The sequence below is a fragment of the Simochromis diagramma genome, unplaced genomic scaffold (genome assembly GCF_900408965.1).
Source record: "Simochromis diagramma unplaced genomic scaffold, fSimDia1.1 OVJJ01000685.1, whole genome shotgun sequence".
In the NCBI taxonomy this organism is placed as follows: domain Eukaryota; kingdom Metazoa; phylum Chordata; class Actinopteri; order Cichliformes; family Cichlidae; genus Simochromis; species Simochromis diagramma.
Window position 1 is genome coordinate 2626232 of NW_024387477.1, and position 13506 is coordinate 2639737.

At 41.7% G+C, this 13506-nt stretch overlaps 1 protein-coding gene across 1 annotated transcript in view; it reads left to right on the plus strand.

The window, feature by feature from the left end:
• Positions 1-12911, plus strand: part of gabra4 (gamma-aminobutyric acid type A receptor subunit alpha4) — a 33926-nt gene extending 21015 nt beyond the window's left edge. Inside the window, exons 8-9 of the mRNA XM_040016071.1 lie at positions 1315-1571; positions 4511-12911. Of these exons, the coding sequence (XP_039872005.1) occupies positions 1315-1571; positions 4511-5047 (794 nt within the window). The 3' untranslated portion in view covers positions 5048-12911. The remainder of the gene's footprint in view (positions 1-1314; positions 1572-4510) is intronic.
• The last annotated feature ends 595 nt before the right edge of the window (positions 12912-13506 follow it).

Sequence of the window (13506 nt, forward strand, 5' to 3'; positions counted from 1 at the left end):
ATTCATTCTGTCCTTAACACGGATCAGTCGTCCTGTCCCCTTGGCAGAAAAACAGCCCCATAGCATGATGTTTCCACCCCCATGCTTCACAGTAGGTATGGTGTTCTTGGGATGCAACTCAGTATTCTTCGTCCTCCAAACATGACGAGTTGAGTTTATACCAAAAAGTTCTACTTTGGTTTCATCTGACCACATGACATTCTCCCAATCCTCTGCTGTATCATCCATGTGCTCTCTGGCAAACTTCAGACGGGCCTGGACATGCACTGGCTTCAGCAGCGGAACACGTCTGGCACTGCGGGATTTGATTCCCTGCCGTTGTAGTGTGTTACTGATGGTGACCTTTGTTACTTTGGTCCCAGCTCTCTGCAGGTCATTCACCAGGTCCCCCCGTGTGGTTCTGGGATCTTTGCTCACCGTTCTCATGATCATTTTGACCCCACGGGATGAGATCTTGCGTGGAGCCCCAGATCGAGGGAGATTATCAGTGGTCTTGTATGTCTTCCATTTTCTGATGATTGCTCCCACAGTTGATTTTTTCACACCAAGCTGCTTGCCTATTGTAGATTCACTCTTCCCAGTCTGGTGCAGGTCTACAATACTTTTCCTGGTGTCCTTCCAAAGCTCTTTGGTCTTGGCCATGGCGGCGTTTGGAGTCTGACTGTTTGAGGCTGTGGACAGGTGTCTTTTATACAGATGATGAGTTCAAACAGGTGCCATTCATACAGGCAACGAGTGGGGGACAGAAAAGCTTCTTACAGAAGACGTTACAGGTCTGTGAGAGCCAGAGATTTTCCTTGTTTGAGGTGACCAAATACTTATTTTCCACCCTGATTTACGAATAAATTCTTTACAAATCCTACCATGTGAATTCATGGATTTTTTTTTTCACATTCTGTCTCTCATAGTTGAAGTGTACCTCTGGTGCAAATTACTGACCTCTGTCATCATTTTAAGTGGGGGAACTTGCACAATCGGTGGCTGACTAAATACTTTTTTGCCCCACTGTATATGGTTCATTATCCTACTGCCTTCAGTTAATGAAATCTCCTGATGAGAAGAACATAATATATGGGTTATTGAACACATCTGGTTTTCTATTCCGATCTGCAGTATTAAAATTCATACCGGTCTGTGGTGAAGCCTCAGTTTTCCCAGTGAGATGGATATTTTTGCAACTCTACTTACATTCAAATTGAGTCAAATTCAGACTAATTATGTGCTTTGATCAAATATGAAAGAATTTATGTCAACTCCCTCTTTGACACAGGCTCATGTGTTCTTTTGTTTTTATTTTCCCACAAACCATCCAAGGCATCACCACCGTCCTGACCATGACAACGCTCAGTATCAGTGCTCGCCATTCCCTCCCCAAGGTCTCGTACGCTACTGCGATGGACTGGTTCATCGCCGTCTGCTTCGCCTTTGTCTTCTCCGCCCTCATTGAGTTTGCTGCTGTCAACTACTTCACCAATGCACAGATTGAGCGCGCCAAAAAGAAGCCGGCCAAATGTCCCCCGGTGCCCCAATCCACGCCTGTCAAGGTCAAGGACGCAGAGGAAGTGCTGCAGGTGACTTCTGTTTCTCTCAAAGTGGCTCAATAATCTGATCACACTTTATTTCAAGGAGCACTCACAGAGCATGTCCCTTATTATGTGCTTACTGCCTTTAGCCTACACGTTTGAATCATCAGAAGTGGTTCCTGCATGTGAGAGTAGTCAGCTGAGCTCCTGCTTACAGGGTGTTAAGGAAAGCTAGAGAAACCTGGTCCCAGAACTTTACAAATAAAATCTTGCTTGTCAAATTAAAAACAACTGCTTGTTAAAAGACAGAAAAAAATGTGTGTGAGAGAGAAAATAAGACGGGTCTGAAAACAGCTTCACAGCACAGATGTTTGGGAGTAGTCACGAGGTGTGCAACCTTTCTTTTGAAATTCTACATGCATGAACTGACATAAGCGTCTATTTCTGTGTGACGAAGTTTAAGCAAATTGCATCGACACCATGGCAAGTTACATGGATTCAACGAGGATTCATGAATATACCATGAAGCTATTTTAAAGCTGTAAGTCAGATATGATGAATGTGTGGCAGTGCTGTTTATGTAACTGTAGGAATGTGTTCATGGCACCAGATAAACACGTGCGATGTATTTGTCTCAGCCTGCATAATCTTCTGAAGAGTGGAAATCATAGGTCATCTGTTAACCGATCATTGAAGTTGACGTAACCCACCAGCGGATATGCCCGTTTTACAGTAACTACTTTAAGTTGTTCCCTTCTGCCTAAATCCCAGTGTGGCGTAATCATGCCTGAATGCAGTATAGTGACAACAGCGCTTCAATGGATTAGGGGGTTGCCATGGCAACGCAGTCCGAATACATCTGTATAGGTTTCAGGACAGCTCTGGCAACAGGGGGGGAAATTAATACTCTCTTCCTCAAGAGCAGGTCCTGTTACCAGAGGGCTTGGCACATGGGTCACAGTGTGTTGATGGTTCCAACTCCTCAGCATTTTACCTCCTCCATGTTGAGACACAAACTCCACGCACACGCACACACTCCTCCTCTGCTGCACACGGGACACAATAACATTGGATCCTTTCTAATTCAAGGGGTGGGGGTGGTGTTGGTGGATTATTCCTGCGAATGCCTTAGTACCAGCATCACACTCTGCTTGAAAACATCAACTTTCAAAGGATAAGCTCCTTTGACGCTACAGTGCATTACCCCGATGCGGTGCTACCTACTTTCTGTCTTAAGCTTGTGTGAAATGAGTGAAAGCCATGGTAAGTGACACCTGTATTACGCACAGTCTGGCGTCTGCCTTCACAAATCAAGGCCATCTGTGTCGGGGGACTGTGATCAGATCAATATGACAAAGTTTGTGGGGAGGAAGTAAACTTCACCTATCCTGCAAACTCCTTCAAACAGGAAGAAGAAAGGAGAGATGAAAAAATTCTTTGCACGAAATATGTTTATTGTTTTAACACTCCTTTTTTTTGCTAACATCAATTCAACGGTTTATATTTTAAGATTAAGCTTCTACAGTAATACAGAGAATTAATCTCCCGAATCCAAACTGAGAGCTGGTTTCAATAACAAACTCAATCAAGAATTCCAGTTGGATTTGTCCAGTGTTATCAATAAGTGGTGGCATGGTGTTACAGGGGTTAAAACTATTGTCTGTCAGATGGCTTTTGGTTCAAACTGGTTGGGTTTCCTCAGGGTTCTCTGGTCTCCTCCCACAGTCTAAAGACATATCGTAGGATAAATGGTAATTCTAAATACAAAGGTAGAGGTGGATAAAATGCTTAAAGTGCATAGAATAAAGTAGTGCATCATTGTATTATTAAATCTGGCCTGTTGTGCAGAGGGCTTTGGGGGCTGCATTTGGAGAACTTTGAACATGGTGATAAATCTGGAAAATTCCTTGCTAACCACTTCAAGCTAAATACAGAAAAAAACAATTTATTCTAGAAAGGACTGCACTGGGAACATTATTTACAATAATACACAACAAATAAGCCTTGGCCTCTGTTGGACATGGGCACGGAGGGAGGAGTTCACCATCCCCATCACTCCCCGCTGGGATGCAGGTTTTTGTTGGTTCCGGGGACTGTGGCTGGATGTTCTGGTGTTGTCACTGACCCACTCACTCGGTGGTCTTGAAACTCCTTCTGTCACTTGGACTTCTTCCGTGGCGCCAAGAACTTCCCAGGCAAAGGTACCAAGCGGTTCTTGGGCACCTGGAGCCTTGATCTCGACTCACACTAGGGTGGGCAGCTCCAGTGGGGTCGGCTGCCCGTCGCCACTGGTCCTTTGGGACTCCCACCCCTTGGCCATGCGGACCCCATCTAGGGCCTTCCTCATTCTCCTGCTGGAATGAGCGTGCAGATATTGCAGAGATGTGTGGACTTAGGTCTTCAGAACTCTTGAGGGCTGCGGATGGCACGGTTCTCTGGCCGGCTCCCCACCTTCAAGTAAATTTCTTAACAAAGACACACACCCACACTCGACACTCTCTCTCTTTCTCTCTCTCACCCCCCACCCCCACCCCCCCACAAGAAGATTGTTGATTTATGTACCTGTGCATTTTCAAATTTTTGTGTTCCAGGTGTTGTATGTTCGTTTTTTCTTACAGGTGCAGCAGTTGGCGATAGATTTGTATACTGAGTGGGCCATTTATATGGATACACCGTAATAAAATGGGAATGGTTGGTGATATTAAAGTCCTGTTTGTGGCACATTAGTAGTATATGTGAGGGGGCAAACTCCTCAAGATGGGTGGTGACCATGGTGGCCATTTAGAAGTCGGCCATCTTGGATACAACTTTTGTTTTTTCAATAGGAAGAGGGCCATGTGACACATCAAACTTATTGGTAATGTCACAATGAAATGTATTTCAAGCTGTTAAACTGAACTAAAACACGAGGAACAAATTTAAATGTCAGTGTCAGTTTCACTTTCTTATCAGCCTGACTCAAATATGGTTATTCTCCTCTCTCGCAGCAAAATCCTGATACGAACGGTAATCTGAGGAAGCGCATGAATTATATCTCCCACCAAGAGTCGAGCAGTCAACAGAGAGCCCAGTCCACCACCAACATTGCAGGAGTAGGGCGAGGAAGGCCGCTGCGACCTTTAGCCGGTGGAACCAATGGCAGCTCTTCCACCCTCTCCCGCTCCAGCCCAAAGTCTGAGAGCCTGCTCAGCGTTGCGTCTTCCTCAGCGCAGCTGGTGAAGAGTACGCCTCAGGGTGCAGCTTCTACGCCAGACGTAATGGCGGGGACACCGTGCAAGCAGAACGCCAGCACTTCCTCTCTGCAGCATCTGCTGGGCCCGAAGCTGGAGCGCATCCAGATGATGGGGAACAAACTGGAGCCGAAGCAGACGCCGTGCTCCCAGCCCACCACTGCTGGTATGGGCGGAACCAGTAAAATTGACAAGTATGCACGGATCCTCTTCCCCGTGTCGTTTGGCGCATTTAACATGGTCTACTGGGTGGTTTACTTATCAAAGGACACGATGGTGGCTAAAGGTGGCTAGACGTGTCTTTTAACACATGGGAAGTAAATAAGGATTACTGGAGTTTGTGAACATTATGTAGAACGTGTTGTTTTTGCCAAACAGATGAACAAAATGTGCCCATAAAGCACTTAAGAATACATTTATTTTTTTCTTCCTGAGTCCTGAAACTGCAAGCATGGGAACAAGCGAGCAAAATTAGAAAAACCTGACTCAACATAAGAAGGAACACCTGCACACTGGAGTATGCTACTGTCCTCTTTCTATTACATCGTGCTTCATTTGACTGAAAAGGTCCTCATCAGCTTCAACTGATCTCTTCTGGCCTGCAGTCAAGATAAAGCATGGATTTTATTCATTTTCCTATTTTTGTACCCTGCACCTGGCAAGATGCGTGGACGTGTGTGCCATTGTTCTGAACTCAACTGCACCAACACTGTAAATATATAAATTTATTAGGATAAACAGATTTATATTTAATGAATACAGTTTACTTCCTTTTGAATAATTAAGACGTGTTGCTTTTGGTGCCAGCAGGTTAGAGGTTGCAAAATTAAAACGAGGAATTTCAGAATGGAAAATTGTTGAATGTTGGCCAAAAGGGTTTGAAAGTAAAATGGATTTGGCCAGAATGAAAGTCCTCAAACCAGGCTGAGTGGAGCTTTGGCCAGGACCTGATCAACCATGAAAAGCTTCTCTTGTATAGTACCTACTGCAAAGCATCTTTCACATACAAGAAGGATTAACTAATCTGAAATAGCGAATATGAAATTTGTGGATAAGTCGGGCAGAAAATAGTAAAGACAAGTTATGAATTCATGTAACAGTAGGCTTTAAGCTTCTTTCCAGCCATAACAGATTGCGAATAGCAGACAAAGATTGTGTAAGTGATTAAAAAAGAGCCATAGCATGAACAAACACAGGGAGCAGAACACAAAGCCATTTGCTCGTAGACCACTGTGGCAATAAAATAATGAGCTGGTTGTTTGTTTCGAGACATTTTGGCGTGCTCAACAAAAGAATGTGACTCAACAGCAGCTCCAGGGGAGAAACACAACATCTAACTGCTGTCATCCACATTCTTAAATGTGTTTCCGTGCACTTTGATTTTGGGCATAAAACATTATTTAATTACTCTTCATGGGAAAGATCTCTCATGTGTGTCTATGGAGCACACTCACTTGCTATCAAAACTACAGCAGATACACAACACGTCGAGCACATTTTGAAGGTTGAAATAACTTTTTCTCTCCTGTTTGGTAACCCCAGTGTCAGCTGACGCAGGGCTGTTGGTCACTAAGTTGACAGCTATTAGTAGGTTATGGAATTTATTAGTGTTTGCACTGATAATTGCTGAAACATTGATGTTGCCCTGGTTGAAAGATATTAGTGATTTAGACCACATTAAGTTATGGATGTGGTTGATATTTATCTGTTGTGTCAGATCAGTTAATGTTTAAAGATAATGACGAGTCATTTTTCATAGGGGGTAATCAGTTTGCACCTAATTTACTTCGGCTGCAGTTTATTACCAACCAGAAAACGATTGTACTGAAAATCAGAGTGCATATCTTTGGAAGTGTAAAGGCCTTTTCACATAGGTGCGCTTGTGCTGTGGTGTGTGCGAGCCATAGAGAAGAATGGGTTTTAGAGCAGTTTTCACATTGTATGGGAAGGGTCTTAATAAATTCTCCTGTCGTTCTGAATTAATGGGAAAATGTGTAAAGAATCTTACTTAAGATTATTTTCATGAGTAATATTGGCCTCTACTCGGTTTTTATTTTAGTTCAGGTCTTAAATGCTTCGAGATGCTGGCATCTTCGTGAAGAGCCCCCATGTACTCAGGCTGAAATTTATTTTAGTCGCTTCATCTCATATCCTGAAACCAGATGTTTTGAAGTGATCCTGTAAAGACACTGCAGTATCAAAAAGTCAAAGATGCTTCAAGTCAGCAGAGGCTGTTGGGATTCATTCATTAATTCAGAATTAGATGTGCTGACAAATAAACACTTTGAAAACAGTGGTCATAATAGCGAGGAGCGAAGCCCTTTACACACCGGACACGTAAAATTCAAGCTAATATTTCGTGCCTTAAAAATATTTTTCGGGCTCATCTATTTTTAATGCAGCCATTCGCACCGACCGATTTTGCATGACAAATTTGGGGCTTTTTTTTTAAACCGAGCTAAATTTTTCAGATCCAAATAAACAACAAGCGTGCTCGTAGTTTAAAACATGCAACGGCTTGATGATGTCATCTTCAAGTTTTTAAAGAAATTCATTTTCTGCAGAAATGCTTTTGATGTGTATCTGTGTAACACGACAGGTTTGGATCAGAAAAATTCTGTTTTCTGATCCAAACTTGCTTCTTTGCAACGCGCTCGAGGCGTAATGGCCTTAACTCAGAACTTGAGCTCATCTTAATCTACACGCTGGCTACTTCAACACTTGCTTAAGTATTGTTTTTTAAAATAGAGATTTTCTGCTTTCATTTAAAAAAATCTGTGCATACAAGCATTGATTTGAAAATATTGTCCATCTGCACGAAAATGCTGAAAACAATAACAAATACTGGCCAATCAGAATCTTTAATGGAACAACTTTATTAGGTGAACAAAGATGGGCATAACAGAAATGTTTTAACTGAATGTGGAATGTAGAAATCTCTGTCTTTCTAAAAACACAGGAGTCCTTTGCATGTGTTAGCATCTAAACGTGCATAAAAAGATAAAGCAATAATATTTTGTCATTCAAGCAACACAGCACACAGTCTGATGTAAGAGTTAATAAAAGGCAAACACCAAGTTTCAGAAAACTCTGTTTTCAGTGACATAAAATGTGGACAAAAGGCCAAAATGGACAGAAAAGGCTAGTTATCAAAACAACTGTGTTGGGTTCATTTTGAGAGAGAGAGAAGACAAATATGCTCAAAGTGCATTTTCTTAAATTTATTTAGCAATTAAGGGTTCAAGTTTTAAAAAAATGGCTGCAGTGTCTCTCTGCTCGCTCAGGAGACCCAAACGAACAAAGAGCCCCACACCCAGACAGTGAATGCTTCTTATTATGTGTGATAAACAGGACACTAAGGTGAAAGGTCAAAAGTTCTCCTTGTTTGACTGAGATCCAGTACTTATGTTTCTTCTTCTGCAGCTTTCTGTGCACTTCAGCCTTCTGCTAGCAACACTACCGTTACCATGACAACCACCTCTTATCCTCCAGTCAGACCTGCATAAAGACGGAGCTAGGGTGCGTTCCATAAGAGCAGATTTATGACCTTGTTCTTGTGAAGGGGGTCTTACTATGTTACACTGTGGGCCGTCAAAGACAACACACAAATAAGTGACGCTACTTATGAGATATTAGCCGTACATATAAACATAAATCCCAACAGCATGTGTAGAAAGGCCCCAAAAGGTAACCAAACGCTGCTACTTCCTCGCACCTACTCTTTAAATTACTCTAAACAGAAGCTAGGAGGTCCATTAGCCAGGCTAGCTGCTTCCAGCTCTGTCTGGTTATTGTGCTAGGGTAATCAACTGCGGGCAGCGTCTTCATATTAACACTTTATGTGTCTATAATCACTTTCAACTCTTTGGAAAGTGATGAAAAAACTTTATTTCCACAAGTCAGAAATGTTTAAACTCAGCTATTAGCTTCTACACATGATATATATGTGCTAATTTTTTCTTTTTAGACATTTTGAACCCTCAATATTAGTATTAGTGCTGACACATTTTTGTACTGTTTTTGTACAAGTAATAATCATATTTGGAGGAATTAAGTTGTCAGCTACCATTAATCCAAGCATGCTGATAAAGAGAAGCTTGGTCATTTGGAAAGAGGTCAGAGTAGAGCTCCTAATCTAAAGGAGCAGCTGAGGTGCTTCAACATCTGACCAGGATGCCTCCTGTGCAGCTCCTAGGTGAGGTTTTGTCACAGCAGCGTAAGACCATGGAGCAGATTCACAACAAGCTTAAGAGATTACATCTCTAGGCTGGATTTGGAAAGTCTTGGTGACCCTCAGAAGAGAAGAGGGATAGAGGTGGACTATCAATCCAAATATCAATAGTATCGATACTATTGCTGGTATTGAACTGATACTAGTTCAATAGGATCGATAATTTGTTTCTATCCTCTAAGTTCAGTCCACTGATTTGTGTTAAATAAATATTTTTTTTAATTACTTGTAATTGGATCAGTACCAAAACTTGCAGTGTTGCACAGCACGACTGGGGGAGTGGGCAGGGAGCCGCAGATCCAGATACGTGGCAGAAAGTATGGATAGTCCCAAGAAACAGATAATATAAATGATAATAAAAAAAAAATTACAAAATAAACCTGAAACTTACTGGATGGTCTGGACCACACAGCAAGTTATATTATGTGTCATAAAATTCCATCAAAAGTGTCGATGTGCAGTTTAGTGACTTGGATTATCAAAGATGAAGCCTAACAGTCACTAACTGGCTGCAGGCTTACACCTGCATAGTCTATAAAAAACGCTGTTCTCTTAACTTTAAATATTCTCAGTGTTCAAATGGTTGAGCTTCGAGAAAATTCACTATACACCACTGCACAGCTGTTTTAACCAAAATCAAGTGGCCCCTCTGGGAGGACATTCATGTTTGGCATAGAAGTGTCTGATTTCAGTCACTAACGGTCTGACACTTTTTCCCCACATAGTGAATTTTCATTCTAATGCATGAAAGCAACTTTCAAACATGTTAAAAGAACAGAGGAAATCCAGTGTGCTTCCAGTGTGATCAGGACCTTGGTGCAGTTTCAGCCTCTGCTGACCTTTAGAGGTGATGAATCTGCCGGTAATTGAATCCTTGAATAGACAAAGGACACCATTATCTTGATAACACACAGCACCACAGCAGAAGATTGTCCTCCCTGCTGTCGGCTGTTGCTGTTCCCTAACTGGCTGATAGAGGTGAAGCAGGGGATGTTTTGTCATTGAGCGCCTCGTCTGGACAAAACTGACATTCGGCGATGACGTTGCTAAAAAGTGCACAGACGAAGTCTAGAAAATATCAGAAAATTACAGTTATCGTCCATAATTAAGCGCTTTAGCAGATTCTTTTTGCAAATAAATAATGTGTAGGTTAGCGTCATAATAGGAAGGAACAGAGGTGACTCATCTTGAAGAATCTATAATTATAATGTACAAGATCTCATTTTATATTTCCATAAAAGAAGCAGAAAAATCTCACGTGATAGATATATGTATGGTTTTTTTTGGCCTATTTTTCTTCTTGTTGGAGAAACTGGAGGTTAAACAGTAGGCGGATGAGCTCAGCGTCACTCCTGCAGATAAAGATGTCATATGTACAGGGTGTGTGTGAGTGTGTGTGTGTGTGTGTGTGTGTGTGTGTGTGTGTGGGGGGGGGGGTCGTGATGTAGTAGGTGCCTAGTTTCTTGCTCTAACAGCCATATCATCCATGTAGTCATGGTTGTTGGCCCTCGGTTAGTCTAACAGGAGTTATGATGCTGCCACTGCAACGAGAATCACGCGGGCTGATGGACAGATCAAGATGCCCGGCGCCACTCACCTCTCCTAAATGCAGTCAAGTGTGAAATTGATTTTGCCGTCATTACCTCCCCGTTGGTCACTGCTCTCATGCTCTCCCCATTCCTCTCTGTTTGCCACAACAGGCTACAAAATGCATCTCCTCATAAAAAAACAACAATAAGAACCCCCACAGACCATCCATGTACCAACGAGGAGCCAGTCAGCAACAGATTGATGGTCAGTGTAAATATGCTGTATCTCTGCGCTTCTAAATGTGTGCATGATTGATGGAGCAGCCGATGCCAGGTTGTGGATTTTCTGTTGTTGTTGGTTTATCTTTTCCCCCCATAAACGAGCAGTGCTAGACAACAGTTGAACAAGCTCGCTTTGCCTCTTTCAGAGTTTACTCGTAGTGTTTGTGGAAAGTGTGAGCACTCCCAAATGATCATCATCAGGCTTCCTGAAAAACCACACAGTGCAGTTTAACTGGGCAAAAAAGTATATTTATTGTCGCTTCAGAGCACTTTTGAGATAAAACATGGCGTCACGCTCCCTCTAGTGGCTCAACTGAACCCACTTTTATTTCCTACACAAACTCATAGAGGATGAGGCAGCTCTGTGCTTACTGAGTTAGTAAGTTACAGTAATGAGCAGAGTGATGAGACGCTTTTCACGAATGTGGACACTTTAACTCCTCGCAGAAATCAAATGAAAGATTGGCTCTGTCCCCATACGTTTCCATTTTTTTTGACTGTTGCAGATCATTTTCAAAATAAAAGTACTACTTGCTTCCTTTGCTGATATTCTACAGAGAAAAACTATAAATGTATTTAACAAAAAAATGCAATAGTTCAAAGGTCACATGTGTGGTATGTAATAACATAGACTGTATGATGTTATTAGGTTGACATTGATGCACTGTTGTTGTAGCTGGTTTCACTTATTTTCTTGCACTTTTAAAGATTTCTCTTATCTGTAACTTTTTGACTGACCTCTCAGGTATTGATTTAAATCAAACAGAGCCACGTGATAGGAATTAAGATTTGCCGATAATATAACCTTGAAACGTGAAAGGGCTCAGAATGAAAGGGTTTGAGTCATTAGTAACTGTGCTGTACTGTAACACCCCCTAATAAATAACTGTAGTGAAGTGAAAATCACAATATTCATTTGATAAAAGGTAGCAGAAAGTGGAAACTTGTAAGAACCTTTAATTCCTCCTCACATATTCCAATCATATGGAACTGAACATGTCTGCAGCTCACCTTTAAGGCTGTTTATTGTGAGTCCTCTTTAATGCAGTAACCTGGGAATTAAAGCGCACGTCAAAAAGCGTCCTTTTTTCATGTTGAATCTCTGTCTTATTTGCATCAACATGAAATATTATTGTATAAAAGTTTTACAGTCTTTTGGGTTCATTTGAACGAGTTCATGAAGGACCGTGCACTCACACATTAAAGTAAGAGACCTGGACATGTAATAGGTTGTGTCTAATTCCTGACATGATCCACTAGAGGGAGCAGCGTGCCATGATTTTCTTCACTTCAGAACACAGATGGTACTTTTAGATGGGCCGAGGTGCAGCCTGGACAAAGAGGGTGATTTGGTTTTGCTTTAGTGTCTAATTTCTGAGATTCTAATGGGAGAGATGTACTGATAGCATTTCACTGTGCTCAGCAGAAGCCACACTCTGAGAGTGGTTTGATTCCACCAGCCTAATCATTTATTTCATTTCATGAGCCACTCTCTAGAGATTTGCATAATAACAATGAAGGTCTGCCCTCAGTGTTATTATTCTTATCACTCATCTGTCGTCGTAGATGAGAATCCTTCAAATCCTGCAGTCAAGGGGAGGCAGCGATTCAGGGTGGGCATCTCGGGTTGTTTGATGTAAATAGAATACCTTTGCAACCGGAAAACAACTGACTGACTTGTTATGTCCTGAATTTGGGTATATATCTCAGGTTATTGGGTCAACCCGAAAATAATGCCACAAGTACGTCACTACGTCAGTATCTCCATTCGTTGGATAGATTTCAACTACAGATTGTGCACTGATAGAAATGTGCGTTGTTTTGTTGGGTGTGAAATCAGTGATTTGTATTCATCATAATCTTTTCTCATATTCCTTTGAGCACGCTGCTCATGCAGCCTGTGTTTCATTCGTAATAAGGTCTCACTTAACCCAGTTTCTGGACTACCACAGGCCAAGATAATTAACATGTAGGCCCTTGGTAGTTAATAGGATAATACATTCTCATTTGTATTATACTTTCTAGCACCCGTGCGAGTCATTTGGGCGGATATTAATCTTCCCGGTGGAGAAGGACAGCATGATTCCAACTGTTTGGTGTGTCACAACACAGAAAATGAAAAAGCCTAAAAAATCCACCTCTAATCTGCTGGTGCTGTATGCACCCACAGGTCTCAGTGATGTGGAACAATGATTTCTAAATATTATTTATGGTAATACTCAATAACAGAAGTACCAATTACAGCAATATTTAGACCGTTATATAAGCCACAAACAAAAGCAATAATGCATAGAACAAGGCATATATTCTATACACTACCTTAACACGGCTTCCTGCTGCACCAAAGGACTCGTAATTTTCTACAACGCCCTCCCATTGTGTAAGAATTTAGCACTTTAATCAGTCAAGCTCATAATTAAGACTAACGGACCCGTATTGTGTTTATATTTGATCAAAATTTCAGTCGCACTGGATGAGATGAGTGAAACAGGCTTGTGAAACTGTGTGTATTGTGTAATAGTGAAGCCACCGTGAGTTTATCTAAATGGTAACAACGTACTGCGGTACTGTACATTACTGTACTCCAACTTGAAGTGTTTGTCATCCTGTCAGGTTGTTACAGTCAATATGCTGATAAAATATTTTTTGAACTAACGTTTCATTTACCAGTCCTTATGCAATGCACTGTTTTGGACAAACACGATTAAACA